This window comes from Phocoena sinus, chromosome 1 (assembly GCF_008692025.1).
Source record: "Phocoena sinus isolate mPhoSin1 chromosome 1, mPhoSin1.pri, whole genome shotgun sequence".
Lineage (NCBI taxonomy): Eukaryota > Metazoa > Chordata > Mammalia > Artiodactyla > Phocoenidae > Phocoena > Phocoena sinus.
Genome location: NC_045763.1, coordinates 104256759 through 104274800, shown reverse-complemented (window position 1 = coordinate 104274800; position 18042 = coordinate 104256759). Strand labels below are relative to the sequence as shown.

General features: G+C 44.5%; 1 protein-coding gene across 6 annotated transcripts in view; it reads left to right on the top strand.

Moving 5' to 3' along the window:
• IGSF3 (immunoglobulin superfamily member 3) overlaps positions 1-18042 on the top strand; it is a 99034-nt gene that overhangs the window by 38964 nt on the left and 42028 nt on the right. For all 6 annotated transcript variants that reach the window (XM_032627483.1, XM_032627491.1, XM_032627467.1 and 3 more), the window contains exon 3: positions 16026-16403. In XM_032627483.1, coding sequence (XP_032483374.1) covers positions 16026-16403 — 378 coding nt within the window. The remainder of the gene's footprint in view (positions 1-16025; positions 16404-18042) is intronic.

Here is an 18042-nt window from a genome sequence, read left to right as displayed (position 1 = left end):
GGAGACACAGTTGGTCACTGTCTAGTGACTCCAGCCCTGAGAGTCGCTGTACGGCCGGGGGACCAGAGGAGAAGGCTCTGGGCAGGGGCCTTGGATGGAGTTGAGAAGAGCATTTGTGTTTTGCACAAGGAGGCTTACTGGGTCGGAGCTGGAGGGGCTACACCTGGAGTGGGAAACTGCTCTGAGGGCCCCTGCAGACAACCCGTTCAGAACTGGGCCGCCCCTTGGCAGCAAGGCAGCCTCCACTTTCTAGCTCTGTGTCTCCGAGGCTTGGGTGCTGAGAGGCAGAAGCGGGGGGCGTGTGTCAAGGACCCCTTCACGTCAGGTCTTGTTCCTGATGTCACTGGGGAAGCCCTGGAAGGTCTTCTGCTTCCTTCTGCTGCCCAGAGAAGCCCTTTGAGATTGTTCAGGAAGGACCTGGGCTCAGTGGTCCTCTTCCTGATGGGACTGGCCAGCTTCCAGAAGAAAAAACAGGACGGCTGAGTGTGAGGGCAGCCGCGGAGGAGTTGTTCTGCCCCGTGTGCCGGGAGGGTGGGCAGACAGTAAAGAGACTGTTGTAAAGCCCAGCAGACACCTCTTGACCTGGCTCAGAATCTGGAGCAACCGAGACATCCTAGGTCCAGAAATGCAGCCTAAACGAGCAGCAGTGGCAACAGTCCTCAAGTGTACGCTTGTGAGAAGGACCAAGGCGTTTGCTGGTTCTGAGGGATGGTCCTTTTCTAGAACTCACTGTAAGCTTGTGGCCCCTGGACTTGGCAGGGACTGCTGTGCCATGAGGCCGCCTTCTTATTAAAAAGAATCAGCCTGACACTCAGCCCACTTGTGTTATTTTTGAGACCGGATGGAAGGAAACAGTGGTCAGTAGATCTAGGGTAACTAGAGCGAGATCATTTACAGGCAAGTAATGTGACTCTTTTTATCTTTTAATTTTTTTTCCCCTCTGGAAAACAGAAGGCAAATACTGGTACTTACATTCAATTATGATCATCTTCCATTGGATTTGCTGCCTTGAGTCCTGGTGGAGCTGGGAGACGGGTCCATCTCATAGCCATGGGCATGGTTGGCAGGGCTGCAGGACTCCCCCTTGGCTGCCTGTCCTTCCAGATGTTGCTTCCATGCCATTCCTAGGTTGGGGGTGAGGGGGAATACGGACGGGTAAGGAATATTATGGGCTGGGTAGGACTCTGGAGTGTTATCCCTGCCTTTTCAGGGAAAGGAATGGATGGTAGTGGCAAGAGGTGAGTGACAGGAGAGGAGGGGCTGAGGTAGAAGAGCAGGGAGGTGTGGTCTTTGGGTTGGTCCTCGTGCCAAGCACGTCATGGGATGAAAAGAGCCATGGACATCCTGGAAGTGCCCAGGTCTTCCCTATGGTTTAAATAGTGAAGGAGAGGAGAGCTGGAGGATTTCATAAATTCAGGTGAGAAAAGGACAAGAAATTGAAGGCATGTGAAAAAAGAAGGGCTTGTTTGTTATAGCCCCCACGCCCCCCCAAAAGAAAAAAGTAAACCTAAATATCCACCAATATGGGAATAAATAAAATGGGGTGTCGTCCTGTTGTGGAATACTATACAGCTGTATAAAAGGAAAGACCCAGAATTCTATTCAATCTCAAAAATGTTGAGGAGGAAAACTAAGGAACATTTCTGTATGAAAGGATGATGTTTACGTTAAAAAAATGCTGATCAATAGTGTATATTTTCAATGGCTTTATATATATATATAAATATATATTTACCATATATGTATATATATTTTTTCCTTTTTTAAGTCAGGAGTGATCCATCCCTAAGTCTTAACTGTACCAATCTCTGGGGAAAGGAGGGAAGCAGGATTCTAGCTAGTAGTCAGAAGAGATTAAAAGCTTGTAATATTTTAACTAAAAATTTTTGTCTAAATCAAGTAAGTATTAGAATGTTTAAAAAACTTTTGAAGACATAGTTTAGCAGTCCTCTAAGGTGGCAGCTTCAAAATCTAGTAATGAGTGAATTAGACAACAGCTCAGAAGCAGGGACCCAGCCCAGGGTCTTGGTAGCTAAATGTCCTGGGATGGTGAGGCACCTAGTGACTCAGCGGACATCATGGAGATCAAAGTCAGTTTGGGACGAAGTGATTTATTTGTCTGCAGCCCTCTTTGCTGGTTCTGGAGCTGGTAGTCACACCTTAGAAGTAGCACCAGTAATTTAACATTTATTCATCATTGTCTCTAGAACATCTCTTTTAGGTACCACTAGAGATTTAAACTAAAAAAAGAACGAAGGATTAAATGAGTGATATTTTTGTCCTTGAACTTAAAACCAGGTCAGGCCCTCATCTTGTCTCACCTGACTGTTAATTCGGTCTCCCTGCTTCCAAGTCTTGCCCTCTACTCTGTCCTCCCCCTGCCACTCGAGTGATGATTCAGAAACGCAAATCTGATCTGTCTCCTACTTGCCTCTTCTCAGCTGCCCTGGTCCCAGAGGAGGGGTTTGATTTTATTTGCATGACTTTCAGTGCCCTTTCCCACCTGGCACTGATGTGCCCCCCAGTCACGTGACAAAAGAGACCTTGGCAAACTTCTTACTAATCCTGAGACATAGTACAATGTTTTCACATGGCACGTACCTCACCTTGCTTCCTTCAAGACCCAGTTCAGATGTTACTACCTCTGTGAAGCCTCTTTGTCCTTACTTTCTTCTTTTGAGAGGTCTTAACCTTGCACTTTGCACCTCACTGCCATCACATCCTGTTGTATAGTATTAATTAGTTATGAGTATTTCTTTGGGGATTGTCAACTTAGGATAAAACTACGTCTTATTCATCTCTCCTTCATGGTTTCTGTGCTGGTCCCCTTCATATAATAGGTATTCAAAAAATGTTGGCTGGGGGCTTCCCTGGTGGTGCAGTGGTTGAGAGTCCCCCTGCCGATGCAGGGTACACGGGTTCGTGCCCCGGTCCAGGAAGATCCCACATGCCGCAGAGCGGCTGGGCCTGTGAGCCATGTCCGCTGAGCCTGCACGTCCGGAGCCTGTGCTCCGCAACGGGAGAGGCCACAACAGTGAGAGGCCCGCGCACCTCAAAAAAAAAAAAAAAAAAAAAAATGTTGGCTGAAAGTATAACACATGTTCTAGTTACATTTGTTGTGTAACAAATTGTTTCACAGCTCATTGACTTAAAATAACCATTTTATTAGGCTCACAGCATCTGTGGGTTGGAAATTTGGGCAGGCACTGGCAGGGGTGGCTTCTCTCTGCTCTTCAAAGTTGGGGGCCTCGGCTTAGAGGATCCCAAGACTGGGAGGCAGCTCACAGCTCAGGCCTGGAATCACGAGGGCTGGTTCCTGCCCTTGGCTGACTACTGATTGCGAGCTCTATTGGGGCTGTGGACTGGAGCGCCCTCTCCATGTCTTGGACTCCCTCACAGCATGGCAGCCTCAGGACTTCTTCCGTGGTGGCATCAAGTTGCAGAGTGGAAGCCGCATTGCTTTTTATGGCCGAGCCTTGAAAGTCACACCATGTCACAAACCTGCCCAGATTCAAAGGGAGGGGTATAAACTCCATCTCTTGGTCACAATGCAGAGGAGCGTGTGGGACAGGAGATATTGTTATTGCCATGTTTGGAAAATACAAACTGCCGTGGTTGGTGTGTGGGAGAGATTAGTTCCACAGCTAGAGCTAATATCACTTACAACTACTGCTACAACTACAGTTGCTGGCTTAATGCATATTGAGCACTTATGGTGGGCCCGGTCCTAAGGGTTTTAACTCATTTAATCCTTCAACAATACTGTGAAGATTATATTACTTTACAGATAAGGATGCTGAGTCACAGAGAGGTTAAGTGACCAGCCAGGGTCTCCAGCTACTGCCTGTGCTGTGAGAGGTCAGAGAGGGAGAAGCTTCCAGAATTAGCTCCATCCTTCAGGTCTGCTGCTGTGTTGTGCCACGGCACATATCACGTGGGTGTTGATGGCTATTTCAAGGGATGTTTTTGATGGAAGTAAGGACCTAGGTGCAGGTCTTTGTGCTCGTGGTCTGGGGAAGCTGAGCCATGAGCTGTCCTGGCTCTGTGGCTCCCCCGTGTGTGTGGACCTTGGTCAGGCTGCCCCTGGAAGGCAGTGACATTGACCTAACGGGGCCTTCCTTGTTAAGGTGTTTTCCATAGTGTGGGTGTCTCCAGCCTGGCTTCGTTGACATATTAATACACATACCTTGCTGTCCCTGATTGGGGCCCAGCAACTGCTGGCTCTTGGTGGTAAGGGCCAAGCTCTGTGTCTGTCTGTCCCCTGACCCAGAAAGGGATCCAGTGAGGATTTGTTTTAGCTCGTGCCCCTACTTGTCCTCCCTTGGCTGAAGGCTAAAATGTGAGAATCCCCAGCCTTGTCACTGGAGTGGCCTTCCTGACGGCTCTCTTGGGAGCCTTTCCGTTCTGTGAGGCCCTTAGGTGGCCTGGTTTCCGCCCCATGGCTGGTCTGTTCGGCATTTTTAACACGAGACCTTGCACACCTCCCCATGATCGTCTTCAGGACCGAGTTGACAAGGAAACCCAGTGGGTGGTTTATCCTCACTCATCACTGATATTCACCAGGCACCTTCAGTGTGAGCCACAGACTAAGAAAACGATGAGCCATGTTCTTTGTCATGGAGAAAGTGACTTAACCTGAAAAACCATTTCCTCCTCTGGTAAATGTGGCTGTGATGAAATCAACCTCCTTTACTGTGAGGATTAAATGAGATGACGCGTGCAGAGTATGCCTGACACACTAAAGAGCTAATTATTATCCTCATTCACCTTCATTTTAAACATATACTTGCTTATTTTTAAAAATGGTAAAATAGAGGAAAGGAAAAGAGAGAGGGAAAAATCATTCACCATTCAGATTCAGCCCAGTGCCATTAATGTTTTGTTTGGTTCTTTTTCTAGGTACGGTATTTTTTTTTTTTTAACATAAATGTACTGTGTGTGCAGTTTTGCATTTTTAACTGAAATTCAAACGTTAATCTTCTCTTTCATGCTTTTGTATTTAACAGAGATTTTTCCTGGTTTTGGATTACTATCTCACGTTGGTAGAAACAAGATGAAGTTTTAAAATTTTCACTTGGTGACTTTCACAGTATTATCTGATCTCTAGGATTACCTCTGAGATTGATATATAGTGCATTTACATTATTCCCATTTTAGAGATTAAGAAATTTACTAGTGTGGCCGAGGCACATGCAGAATTCGTAACAACTGTGTGCTGTTTGAGCTCTGAGGATTATAGAGGTCACAGCTGGAGCAGGAGATGTGGAATGGTGAGCTAGATCCTTCTGACACTTTGACATGCTCACTTATGCATCTTGAACTCAGAAATTGGATCCCGTGCTTAGAGATGTGTGTCCCTGAGCCCAGGCATGTTCAAAAAATGCGTGGGAAGCTGTGGCTTTCACAGGCGCAGCCACACCTCCCTGCTCACTAACTCCTGAATCACATTGCCTCTAGCCAGGTTGTCTAGGACTCAGCACGAAGGAAAAAGTGGGCGCAAACTTGGACAAGCAATAGCTTGAAAAGCTAGTGAAGTGATATCATGTGTTTATGGATTACAGACTGCCAAAACTAATCTGAAAGGATGTAGCCTTTCCCACTGACCGTTTATTGTCTGAATCAGTGATGCTTAATCTTTTTTTCTGGGTCTTGAATCTCTTTATCTTTTGAAGTTTATGGACTTTTTTTCTAGAAGAACACACACAAGTGCATGTAATATAATTTTTCTTTCGATCTTAGGACCCACAGGTGTCTCTATTAGATACATGTTGGTACAAAACGAATTACTCCAACACTTAAGACTAAAAGAACAGTAAATTCCTCAATTTTATTGCAAATGTAAAACTGCTCTTAAAATAAAATTTGTCCTAAAATAAAAATCTTGATTGGAGAAGCTGTGTTCTGCTAAACCAGTAGTTACCGCAATTGTGAGTATAATTCTTAAAGCAAAACAAAACAAAAAAACCCAAAACCAAACCAAAAAAAACAACAGTTAACATTTATTATCTCTCACAGTTTCTGTGGGTCAGGAATTCAGGAGCATCTTAACCGTGAAACTCTGACACTGGGGCTCCCAGGGGGGTTCAGTCGAGATGTCATTTGGGGCTGCAGTCGTCTGAAGGCTTGGCAAGGGCTGGAGGAAGTAGCTCCAAGGAGGCTTAGTTATATGCTGGTTGTGGGCACTAGGCTTCACGTGGACCTGGTCACAGGGCTGCTTTGATGTCCTCATGACATGGCATTTGGCTTTCCTCAGGGTATGTGATCCCAGAGAGCACGGTGAAAACCCCAGTGTTTTTTTATGACCTAGCTTTGAAAGTCACACTCCATCATTTCTGCATTTCCTTTTGGTCACACAGGTCGGCTGTATTCAGTACATAGGGCAAGGTATGGGGGAGTAGCTTCCAGGCCCTCTCCAGGTGTGCCACCCTCCCAGTACATTGACCTGGAAGTGCTAATCCTGTCATTTAGGGTTTTTATCTGGGGCTGGAGGGCGGGGGTGTTATTACCTAGGCATGATTGATTAAATCATTGGCCATTGGTGATTAAACTCAACTTCCAACCCCTTTCTCCTCCCTGGACTTCAGAGGGTGGGGCTGAACATTCCAGCCCTCTCTTGAAAATATCTAAGGGCCCACCTTGAATTACCTCATTAGCAACAACTTCTGTATGGTCAGAGTCTCCTTGTGAATAACAAAAGACTCTATAACTAAGGAAATGCCCAGAGTTTTAGGAGCTGTGGGCCAGGAAGGAGGGGACAAAGACCAAATACATAGTCTTTCTTGTTACTTGGGCTTGGCTGCTTGCTGCTTGAAAGGCAATACAAGAGACACATGTTGGCTGGAAAGGAAAGGTTGCTCTATTCAGGAGGCTGGCAAAACCCAACTCCAAGATTCTGCTTGACCCTGAAAGGGAGAATCATTTGCGGAGGGGGTCAGAGTCTTCGTTATCTTCCACTGTTTGCAGACTTTCTTTTGATTGGTTGGTGGTGAAGTAACAGGCCAGTGCTCCAGGAATCTTCCACCTGGGTGGGGACCTTAGTACCTTCAGAAGAACTCAAAGGTATTGTTGATGTTTTTGTCCTTGAGGAGGAACCAGGACCCTGCCCCACGGCTGCTCCTCCTCAGTTCCTGCATTCCTTAATCACTTGCCATTCTATTACCCAGTATTTTCTTTCTCGTCCTTTTCTTTCTTTGTTTTTTTAAGAGTCTCTTTTCTTTTCTAAAAAAAATTATTTTTTTGAGATATCATTGACATTTAACATTATATTAGTGTCAAGTGTACAACATAATGATTCGGTACTGTATATGTTGTGAAATTGTTACTGAACCAAACTCAGGTCTACTTGCTTGATGCACACAGCAAAGCCAATCTACTGACACTGGGTTGTGGTGAAGGAAGGTACAGCGTTTATTGCAGGCGCCTAATGCGTAAAAGACCCAAACTCCCCAATGGTTTGTTTGCTTGTTTGTTTGTTTGTTTTCCGGTACGCGGGTCTCTCACTGCTGTGGCCTCTCCCGTTGCGGAGCACAGTCTCTGGACGCGCAGGCTCAGGGGCCGTGGCTCACGGGACCAGCCGCTCCGCGGCATGTGAGATCTTCCCGGACCGGGGCACGAATCCGTGTCCCCCGCATCGGCAGGCGGACTCTCAACCACTGCGCCACCAGGGAAGCCCGGTAGTACTATTTTTTAATTTTTTTGAGGAACCTCAGTATTGTTTTCCATAGCGGCTACATCAATTTATATTCCCACCAACGGAGCACAGAGATTCCCTTTTCTCCACATCCTCACCAACACTTGTTTTTTCTTGTCTTTTTGATAATAGCCATTCTAATACATGTGAGCTGATACCTCATTGTGATTTTAAGTTGCATTTCCCTGATGATGTTGAGCGTCTTTTTGCGTGTCTGTTGGCCATTTGTGTGTCTTCTTTGGAAAAAACATCTGTTCAGATCCTCTCTGCCCACTTTTTAATCAGATTGTTTCTTTGCTGTTGAGTTGTATGAGTTCTTTATAAGGACTTTATTTTCTTTAGAGCAGTTTTGGTTTTTCAGTAAGATTGAGAGGAAGATACAGAGATTTTCCATATACCTTTAGTCCCCACACATTCATAAATTGCCCCATTATCAACATCACTCATCAGAGTGGTACGTTTTTTAACCAAGAATGAACGTGTATTAAAACATCATAATCACCCAAAGTCCATAGTTGACCTCAGGGTTCACTCTTGGTGTTATACATTCTGTGGGTTTGGACAAATGTATAATGAATGACATATATCCATCATTGTATTGATAGTATCATACAGAGTATTTTCACTGCCCTAAAAATACTTTCTGCTCTCCGTATTCATATCCCTGCCCTCCACAACCACTGATCTTTATGGAGACTGATTTGTCTCCATAGTTTTGCTGTTTTCAGAATGTCATTTACTTGGAATCATACAGTGTGTAGCATTTTCTGATCGGCTTCTTTCACTTAATAATATGTATTTTCAAGTTCCTCCGTGTCCTTTCATGGCTTGATAGCCCATTTCTTTTTACTGCTGAATAATATTCCATTGTCTGGATGTATCACAGTTTATTTATCCATTCACCTACTGAAGGACATCTCATTTGCTTCCAAGTTTTGGCAGATACGAAGAGAGCCGCTGTAAATATCCATGTGTAGGTGTTTGCGTAGACGGAAGTTTTCAGTTGCTTTGTGTAAATACCAAGGAGTGCAATTGCTGAATTGTTTGGTAGGAATATGGTTACTTTTACAAGATACCACAAGACTGTCCTCCAGAGCATCAGTACCATTTTGCATTTCTGTTGCAGGAAGGGAGACCCCTTCCAGGGCCCGAGAGCGGGCTCTTGTCTAACTCTCGGAAATGAATTGTCCGAGGAGACACACGTGCTGACAAAGCAGGAGACTTTATTGGGAAGGGGCACCTGGGCGGAGGGCAGGAGGGTAAGGGAACCCAGGAGGACTGCTCTGCCACATGGCTCACAGTCTCAGGTTTTATGGTGATGGGGTTAGTTTCCGGGTTGTCTCTGGCCAATCATTCTGACTCAGGGTCCTTCCCGGTGGCATGCACGTCGCTCAGCCAAGATGGATTCCAGCGAGGAGGATTCTGGGAGGTTGGTAGGACATGTGGACTGGCGTCTTCTCTCTCCTTTTGACCTTTCCCGAATTCTTCCGGTTGTTGGTGGCTCGTTAGTTATGTGTTCCTTACCAGATCTCCTGTTGTAAAATAACTCATGCAAATTGTTACTGTCTTTGCCTGGCCAGGGTGGGCGGTTTCAGTCAGTGCTTCCCCTAACATGTCCACCAGCAGTGAATGAGCATTCCTGTTGCTCTGCATCCTCACCAGCATTTGGTGTTGTCAGCATTCCAAATTTTGGTCATTCTACTAGGTGTGTAGTAGTATCTCATTTTTGCTTTAATTTGCATTTCCCTGATGATGTATGATGTGGAGCATCCTTTCATATGCTTATTTGCCATCTGTATATCTTCTTTGGTGAGGTGTCTGTTAAGGTCTTTGGCCCATCTTTTAATCAGGTTTTTTTTTCCTTTGTTTTAGGAGTTAATTTTATGTTTTACAGTACAGTTCATTATCAGATGTGTCTTTTACAAGTATTTTCTCCCAGTCTGTGGCTTGTCTTCTAATTCTCTTAATATTGGCTTTTGCAGAGCAGACATTTTAAATTTTAATGAAGGCCAACTTATCATTTATTGCTTTCATGGATAATGCCTTTGGTACTAGGGCTGAAAGGACATCACCATACCCAAGGTCATCTGGGTTTTCTCCTGTGTTATCTTCTAGGAGTTTTTAATTAATTAATTTATTTACGGCTGCATTGGGTCTTCGTTGCTGCATGCGGGCTTTCTCTAGTTGCAGCGAGTGGGGGCCCCTCTTCATTGCGGTGCATGGGCTTCTCAATGCGGTGGCTTCTCTTGTTGCGGATCACGGGCTCTAGGCATGCGGGTTCAGTAGTTGTGGCACGTGGGCTCAGTAGTTGTGGCTCGTGGGCTCCAGAGCACAGGCTCAGTAGTTGTGGCGCACGGGCCCAGTTGCTCCGCGGCACGTGGGATCTTCCCAGACCAGGGCTCAAACCCATGTCCCCTGCATTGGCAGGCGGGTTCTTAACCACTGTGCCACCAGGGAAGTCCGCTCTTAGGAGTTTTATAGTTTTGCATTTTACAATTAGGTCTGTGATCTATCTTGAGTTAATTTTTGTGAAGAGTGTAAGGTTTGTGTCTAGATTCATTTTTTTTTTTTTTTATGTGTCTAGTAGTTTGAACACCATTTGTTGAAGAGACTATCCTTACTCTGCTTTTCCTTTGACCTGTGTCAGAGATCAGTTGACTGTATTTATGATGCTAATGTAAATGGTATTGTGCTTTTACTTTTAGATTCTATTTATTCATTATTGGTATATAGGAAAGCAGTTGACTTTTGTATGTTAACCTCTTGTATCCTGCAGTCTTGCTGTAATCTCTTAATTCAGGAGTTTCTTTGTCAATAAAAACTTTTTTATTTTTACATAGGCAATCATGTCACCTGCAAACAAAGACAGTTTTATGACTTCCTTCCCAATGTGTATACCTTTTAAGTCTTTTTCTTGCCTTATTGAAAAGGAATAGTGAGAAGGGACATCTTTGCATTGTTCCTGATCTTAGTGGGAAAGCTTTGAGTTTCTCACCATTAAGTGTGATGTTAGCTATAGGTTTTTTCTAGGTAGTCTTTATCAAGTTGAGGAAGTTCCATTCTGTTCCTAGTTTACTGTGAGTTTTCTTAATGAATGGGTGTTGAATTTTGTCAAATACTTTTTCTGCATCTGTTGATATGACCATGTGATTTTCTTTTTTAGTTTGATGTGATATGTTATAATACATTGATTGATTTTCGAATGTTGAACAACTACACCTGGGATGAATCTCATTTGGTTCTGGTATATAATTTTTTTTATATTTTTTGGATTCGATTTGCTAATATTTTGTTGAGAATTTTTGCACCTATGTTCATGAGAAATATTTGTCTGTAGTTTTCTTATAATGCCTTTGTTGATTTTGGTATTAGGGTAATGCTGGCCTGATAGAATGAGTTAGGAAGGGGTATTCCCTCTGTCTCCATCCTATGAAAGAGATTGTAGAGAACTGGTATAATTTCTTCCTTAAATGTTTGGTAGAATTCGCCAGTGACCCCATCTGGGCCTGGTGCTTTGTGTTTTGGACGGTTATGAATTATTGATTAAGTGTCTTTAATAGGTATAGACCTATTCAGATCATCTTTGCTTCTTGTGTGAGTTTTTGCGGATTGTATATTTCAAGGAATTGGTCCATTTCATCTGCGTTATCAAATTTGTGGTCATACAGTGGTTCATAGGGTTCCTTTATTCTTTTAATTTCCATAGAATCTTATAATTTCCTCTCTTTCATTTTGGATATTAATAACTTGTACCCTCTTTTTTTCTTTGTTTACCTGGCTAGAGGCTTATTGATTTTATTGATATTTTCAGAAAACCAGCTTTTGGTTTCATTGACTTTCTCTGTTGATTTTCTGTTTTTAATTTCATTGATTTCTACCCTAATTCTTATTTCTTCTGCTTACTTTGGATTTACTTTATCCTAATTTCCTAAGGTAGAAACTTAGATTATTGACTTAAGATTTTTATTCTTTTCTAATTCAATGCTATAAATTTTCCTCTAAGCACTGCTTTCCCTGCATATCATAGGTTTTGCTATGTCATATTTTAATTTTCATTTATTGATAGTTTAAAAGTATTTTTTTAAAATTTCTCTTGAGATTTTCTTCTGTGACCTGTGTGTTATTTAGAGGTGTGTTGTTTAATCTCCACATATTTTGGTATTTTCCAGTTATCTCTCTATTATTGATTTCTAGTTTAATTCCATTTTGGTCTACCAGCAGATATTGTATGGTTTCTATATTCTAAAATTTGTTAAGGGGTATTTTATGGCCCAGAATGTGATCTGTGTTGGTGAATGTTCCATGTGAGCATGAGAAGAATGTGTATTCTACTGTCGTTGGATGAAATAGTCTGTAGATGTCTATTGTATCCAGTTCATTGAAGGTGTTGTTGAGTTCAGCTGTGTTCTTATGGATTTACTGCTTGCTGATTCTGTCCATTTCTGAGAGAGAGGTGTTGACATCATCAGCTATGCTAGTGGATTCATCTTTTTTTCCTTGCAGTTCTATCAGTTTTTGCCTCATGTAGTTTGATGCTCTGTTGTTATGTGCATATGCAGTAAGACCTGTTATGTCTTCTTGGAGAATTGACTCCTTTAATCATTATGTAATGTCCTTCCTCATTCCTGATAATTTTCTTACTTTGAAGTCTGTCTAAAATTAATGTAGCCACTCCAGCTCTTTTGATTAGTATTAACATGGTATACTTTTCTCCATTCATTTACTTTTAATCTGTTTGTCTTTATGTTTAAAGTGGGTTTCTTGTAGACAAGATATAGTTGGGTAGTGTTTTTAATCCATTCTGACAATCTCTGTCTTTTAATGGGTACATTTAGACCATTGACATTCAAAGTGATTATTGACATAGTTGGATTAATATCTACCGTATTCATTACTATTTTTTGTTGCCCTTGTTTTTTGTTCCTATTTTTGTCTCCCACTCTTTTTATGTCTTCTGTGTCTAGTCCTTTTTATACAGTTATATATAATACTTGGATCATTTTAATTTAGAGAAGTGATAACTTACTTATTGCAAAACAAAGAGTACAGAAGTGTCTAAAGTAAAAAATGTTATTTTTGATCCCTGCCCAGAGGAACCTTCTTTTGTAGGCTGAGAGGGAAGATGGAAGGGACAGTGGGGTCAGGAGATGCCTTGGCCAGGGTCGGGGCTCTTTTATTTTTTTTTCTTTGCGACATGCGGGCCTCTCACTGTTGTGGCCTCTCCCGTTGCGGAGCACAGGCTCCGGACACGCAGGCCCAGCGACCATGGCCCACGGGCCCAGACGCTCCGCGGCACTTGGGATCCTCTCGGACTGGGGCACGAACCCGTGTCCCCTGCATCGGCATGCGGACTCTCAACCACTGCGCCACCAGGGAAGCCCGGGGCTCTGTCTTTTTGAAGGTAGCAGCATCTAGGAAAATGAGATCCGGACAGCAGGGGCAGTGCCAGGAGAAGGAAATGGGGAATGTGGGGTATAGAATGGGAATTAAACTGCTGAGAAGAAAAAGTTAATTTCTATTTCTATGTTAAGGTCCACTTCCTAAGAGCAGCATTATTTTTAAGGGTCAGAGGCCCTTTGTGGGGTCGGAAGGGAATGCAGAAGGCATTTAATAAGCAGGTGCAGCTGAATGTGTATGGTTAAAGTACAATCTAGTCTCTATTTATTTATTTATTTGTCATGACTGTTTATAACCGGCTTCCAACTCGGACAAGTTGTTTTGACCCTGATGCCCTGGCTCATTCAGGCCACTTAACACTGTTTACCTTTCAGGGGAATAATCTAGTGCTTTTGTAAGGTCTGTAAATAGAATGCAGTCTAGGTGAGCTCAGTATTGCATCATCATAGCCAGTATCTGATGGGCCTCAGCTGCTTTCTTCTGCCCATTCACTAGAGGAGAATGAAACTTTCTTGACCCAAATCAGCAAAGGGAGGAGCTCAAAGCTATTGAGAGTCTTAAATCAGGATCTGGTCTTTAATTTGGGCACCTGGCTGGCACTCTGTAGATAAAGACATCTCGACACTGCTCTGCATTAGAGTTTTTAAAACTCCTAATGCCCAGGCTTCTGCACACCAGACCAGTTACATGGGGTGGGGCCTGGGCCCTGTTTTTAAAGCTCTCCAGGTGATCCCAGTGTGGGTCTAAGGTTGAGAAGTAGTGCCCTACCAAAGATGCTGGCTGGGCCTGACCTGCTTGCAGCCTTCTTTGCAGCGGGTGGGGCGTGGTTGTGGCTGTTTTGTCGTAGAACGTTGAAATGCAGGGAGACCTAAAAGTTACGAATGTAGTTACATTGTTTTCAAAGTTCTGCATCTCTGGAGAACTGCAAACATTTGGTTCAAGTGTCATTATATACATACATATATATTTTTAAATTGTTGTAGGACACATAGTAAAAACGTTACACACTAAATTTTAACATACTGAAAATAACTAATGAGCTGTCTTCTCCATGACCTTCAATATAGTTGTGAATGCTGTCAACCAGAATGTATCACGTAAATTCACGTACCACCTCCATCTGTTGGTTTGCCACCTCTCCCCACCCCCCTTTTCACTTTCCTTGCTTCTGCTGCTTAAGCCAAGGTGGGATTCCACGTAAAATTTTGTTTGGGAGAAAAGGTTGTGCATAAATAAAAGTTTATAAGCCACAGGCCTTTCCTTGTAGCGTCTGTTTTAGATTAGATCAGCTTGCTTTGAGGCTCAAGCATCCACCGGGCTGGGCTTAAAGTTGCATCCTGCTAGGATTTGAGCTGTCCCGGCTGTTCCCCAGCTGGATCCACTGCAGATAAGTTTAAGCTGGAGCAGCCGTGATTGCCTTTTGGAGGGAGAGTGGGAGAAGCTTTCATGGGAGTGGGAGTGGGCTGCAGCTGTGGGTGGAGGTGGGTGACCCCACAAATGGTGTCATCGTCGAGAGGCCACTGGCGTGTCCTTGAGGGATCACTGGCCAAAATCCTGTCCTCTCTGGATCCAGAGCCACAGAGTATTCCAGCCAGGAGGGGCCCTAGCTAGCAGCTCTTTCTTAAGGACTAATTATGGGCTAGGCCCCATGCTAGGGGCTTTATATATGTTATCTAATTCAGTCTTTTGATAACTCTACGAGGCACACACACATGGTTATCCCTATCTTACAGATGAGAAAACTGAAGCTTGGAGAGGTTAAGTAACTTATCCAAGGTCACAACTAATCTAATAAGTGACAAAGCCAGCATTGGCACACGTGCTAGTCCACGCCAAAGCCTTCTTAGAAATCATTTTGTGGATGAAGAGATCAAGGTACAAGAGAGGAAAAGCAGCTTGTCCAAGATGGCACAGCCAGCTCCAGTTCCTGGCAAAGCTGTGACTAGCCCTCCCCTGCTCTTTCTGCCACAGTGCTGTGCGCCCCCTGCTGTCAAGGGGAAGGCCACAGGGGTGTGCCCCCCTCCCACCTTCTCAGTGGCTCAGGCAGAATCAGTTGCGCTGGCATGGAATGAGTAAGCAAACTCACTATATTTCCCGCCCCTGAGTCTGCGAGGGGAGACCATGTTAAGAACATGGAGAAGGCAGGCAGAGGCCAGGCGGAGACGCTTATCCCAGCCAGAAGGTGGGGCGGCCGGTGGTGAATCAGAGCTCAGTCTCCAGAGCAGCCTGACTTCCTTGTTATGGGGGGGGGGGGGGGGCGCCGTCTGCCCCCATCGACGGCGTGTGGGCATCTGGGCGTCCGGGATGTGCGTCAGCCCTTTCCATTCCTGTTCATGTGTACTCCGAACAGCGGCCTGCAGGAGCTCAGCTTTGCCTCCGCATATGGAGGGAAGAGGGTGTAACGAATGCTCTACATAGTGTCACGGGAGTAGCTACCTCTTGCAAATAAGGGTGCAGCACCAAAGAAAGGGCCCCAGGACTCCCTCCTACCAGCCCTCTAATCAAGAAAGGAGCATTTATTTCGTTTCAGCCAGATTGCAAGGCGGTTGGTTTTATTTACTTTCCTCTGAATTTGTGCCAAGGATTCAACTTTTCCTGCTCATTTTATTAAAAACTTTATAAAGGGCATTAATAAATAGATATAAAACTGCCGCATAAATGACAGAGGGACTAAATGAAATTCCCAAGAGTCAGCCATTGAATAAGTAACAGAACCATGTCCTTGCGTGATCAAATTCCCATATATGCAAATTAGAGACAGTGCTTTACCACAGTGTTTTAATTAATATTTATAAATCAAAGAGCGCCTCAGAAAGGGCCAGTAAGCTACTTATATTATCACCGTGTCACACGAATAACAAAACCTTTGAACATTGCTGCCTGCTTTGCATTTTGGTCTGAGAAGTAAGTGAGCCTGTTGTGTGTGTCTCCCCCACAGGGGTAGTGTCAGCACAGCGGCAAGTCGCCGTCCAGGAAGGACCCTTGTACCGCACAGAGGGCTCCCACATCACCATCTGGTGCAACGTCAGTGGCTACCAGGGGCCTTCTGAGCAGAATTTCCAGTGGTCCATTTACCTGCCTTCCGCCCCTGAGCGCGAGGTCCAGATTGTCAGCACCATGGACTCTTCCTTCCCTTACGCCATCTATACCCAGCGTGTCCGCAGCGGGAAGATCTACGTGGAGAGGGTCCAGGGGAACTCGGCTTTACTGCACATCACCGATCTCCAGGCCCGGGATGCTGGGGAGTATGAATGCCACACGCCCAACACCGATGAGCGATACTTCGGGAGTTACAGTGCCAAGATGAACCTCATGGGTAAGGAGATAACTGTGTTCACATGGCTGCTGTTCTGTCTGAGTGTCATAGTCAGTGCGAGCTGCTCTCATAAATTATCATAGACTGCACTGGGTGCTTAAACAGCAAGCATTTTATTTCTCACTTCTGGAGGCTGGAAGTCCCAGATCAGGGTGCCAGCATGGTTAGTACTGGTGAGAGCCCTCTTCAGGGTTGCAGAGTACTGACTTCTTTTTTTTTTTTTTTTTGATACGCGGGCCTCTCACTGTTGTTGCCTCTCCCGTCGCGGAGCACAGGCTCCGGACATGCAGGCTCAGCGGCCACAGCTCACGGGCCCAGCGGCTCTGTGGCATGTGGGATCTTCCCGGACCGGGGCACGAACCCACGTCCCCCGCATCGGCAGGCGGACTCTCAACCACTGCGCCACCAGGGAAGCCCCCAGAGTACTGACTTCTTGTTGTCTCCTTACATGGCAGAAAGGGAAGGAGAAAGCTGTCTGGGGTCCGTTTATAAGGGCACTAATCCCAGGGACTTTCCTGGAGGTCCAGTGGTTAAGACTCCACGCTTCCACTGCAGCGGGCACGGGTTCAATCCCTGCTCTGGGAACTAGGACCCTGCATGCAGTGTGGTGCAGCCAAAGAAAAAGGTGGGGGGCACTAATCCCGTTCATGAGGGCTTCACCCTCATGACCTAATCGCCTCCCCAAAGCCTCATCTCCAGATACCATCACACTGGGGATCAGGTTTCAACACAGGAATTTGGGGGGGAACATAAACATTCAATCCATAACACTGAGTCACTTCTTTTATAGTGCAGTTTTATTTGACTTTAAAAGGAGAATCCAAAGCTCCCCAAATATTTTAGAGGTCAACAGGTAGCATAAGTGAACCAAGTTTGTGTGTTCAATTGTAACTAGTAGAAAGCTGAAGCTAAAACTTAAAGAAGATCTAATGCAGATGTTAAGAATTTCAGAGACGGTTAACTGACCCTCGAGCTGGTGAAAGGGGATATAAAAATATAAGGCAAGGACATTTGTGGTTGATAAGCTGAAGAACTGATGAGGAACGCTAAGCAGGTGACATCAGCTGGAAGAGAGGCCAAACCTCTAAGAAACTATGGGCCTTTGTCTTTTTTTAAATTTTATTTATTTTTTTATACAGCAGGTTCTTATTAGTTACCTATTTTATACTATTAGTGTATACTAATACTATGTCAATCCTAATCTCCCAATTCATCACACCACCACCACCACCCCTCCCGCCACTTTTCCCCCTTGGTGTCCATACGTTTGTTCTCTACATCTGTGCCTCTATTTCTGCCCTGCAAACTGGTGCATCTGTACCATTTTTCTAGGCTCCACATATATGCGTTAATATACATATTAACGCATATTTGTTTTTCTCTTTCTGACTTACTTCTCTCTTACTTACAGTCTCTAGATCCATCCACGTCTCAACAAAAGACCCAATTTCGTTCCTTTTTATGGCTGAGTAACATTCCATTGCATGTATCTACCACATCTTTTTTATTCATTCGTCTGTCGCTGGGCGTTTACGTTGCTTCCATGACCTGGCTATTGTAAATTAGTGCTGCAATGAACATTGGGGTGCATGTGTCTTTTTGAATTATGGTTTTCTCTGGGTATATGCCCAGTAGTGGG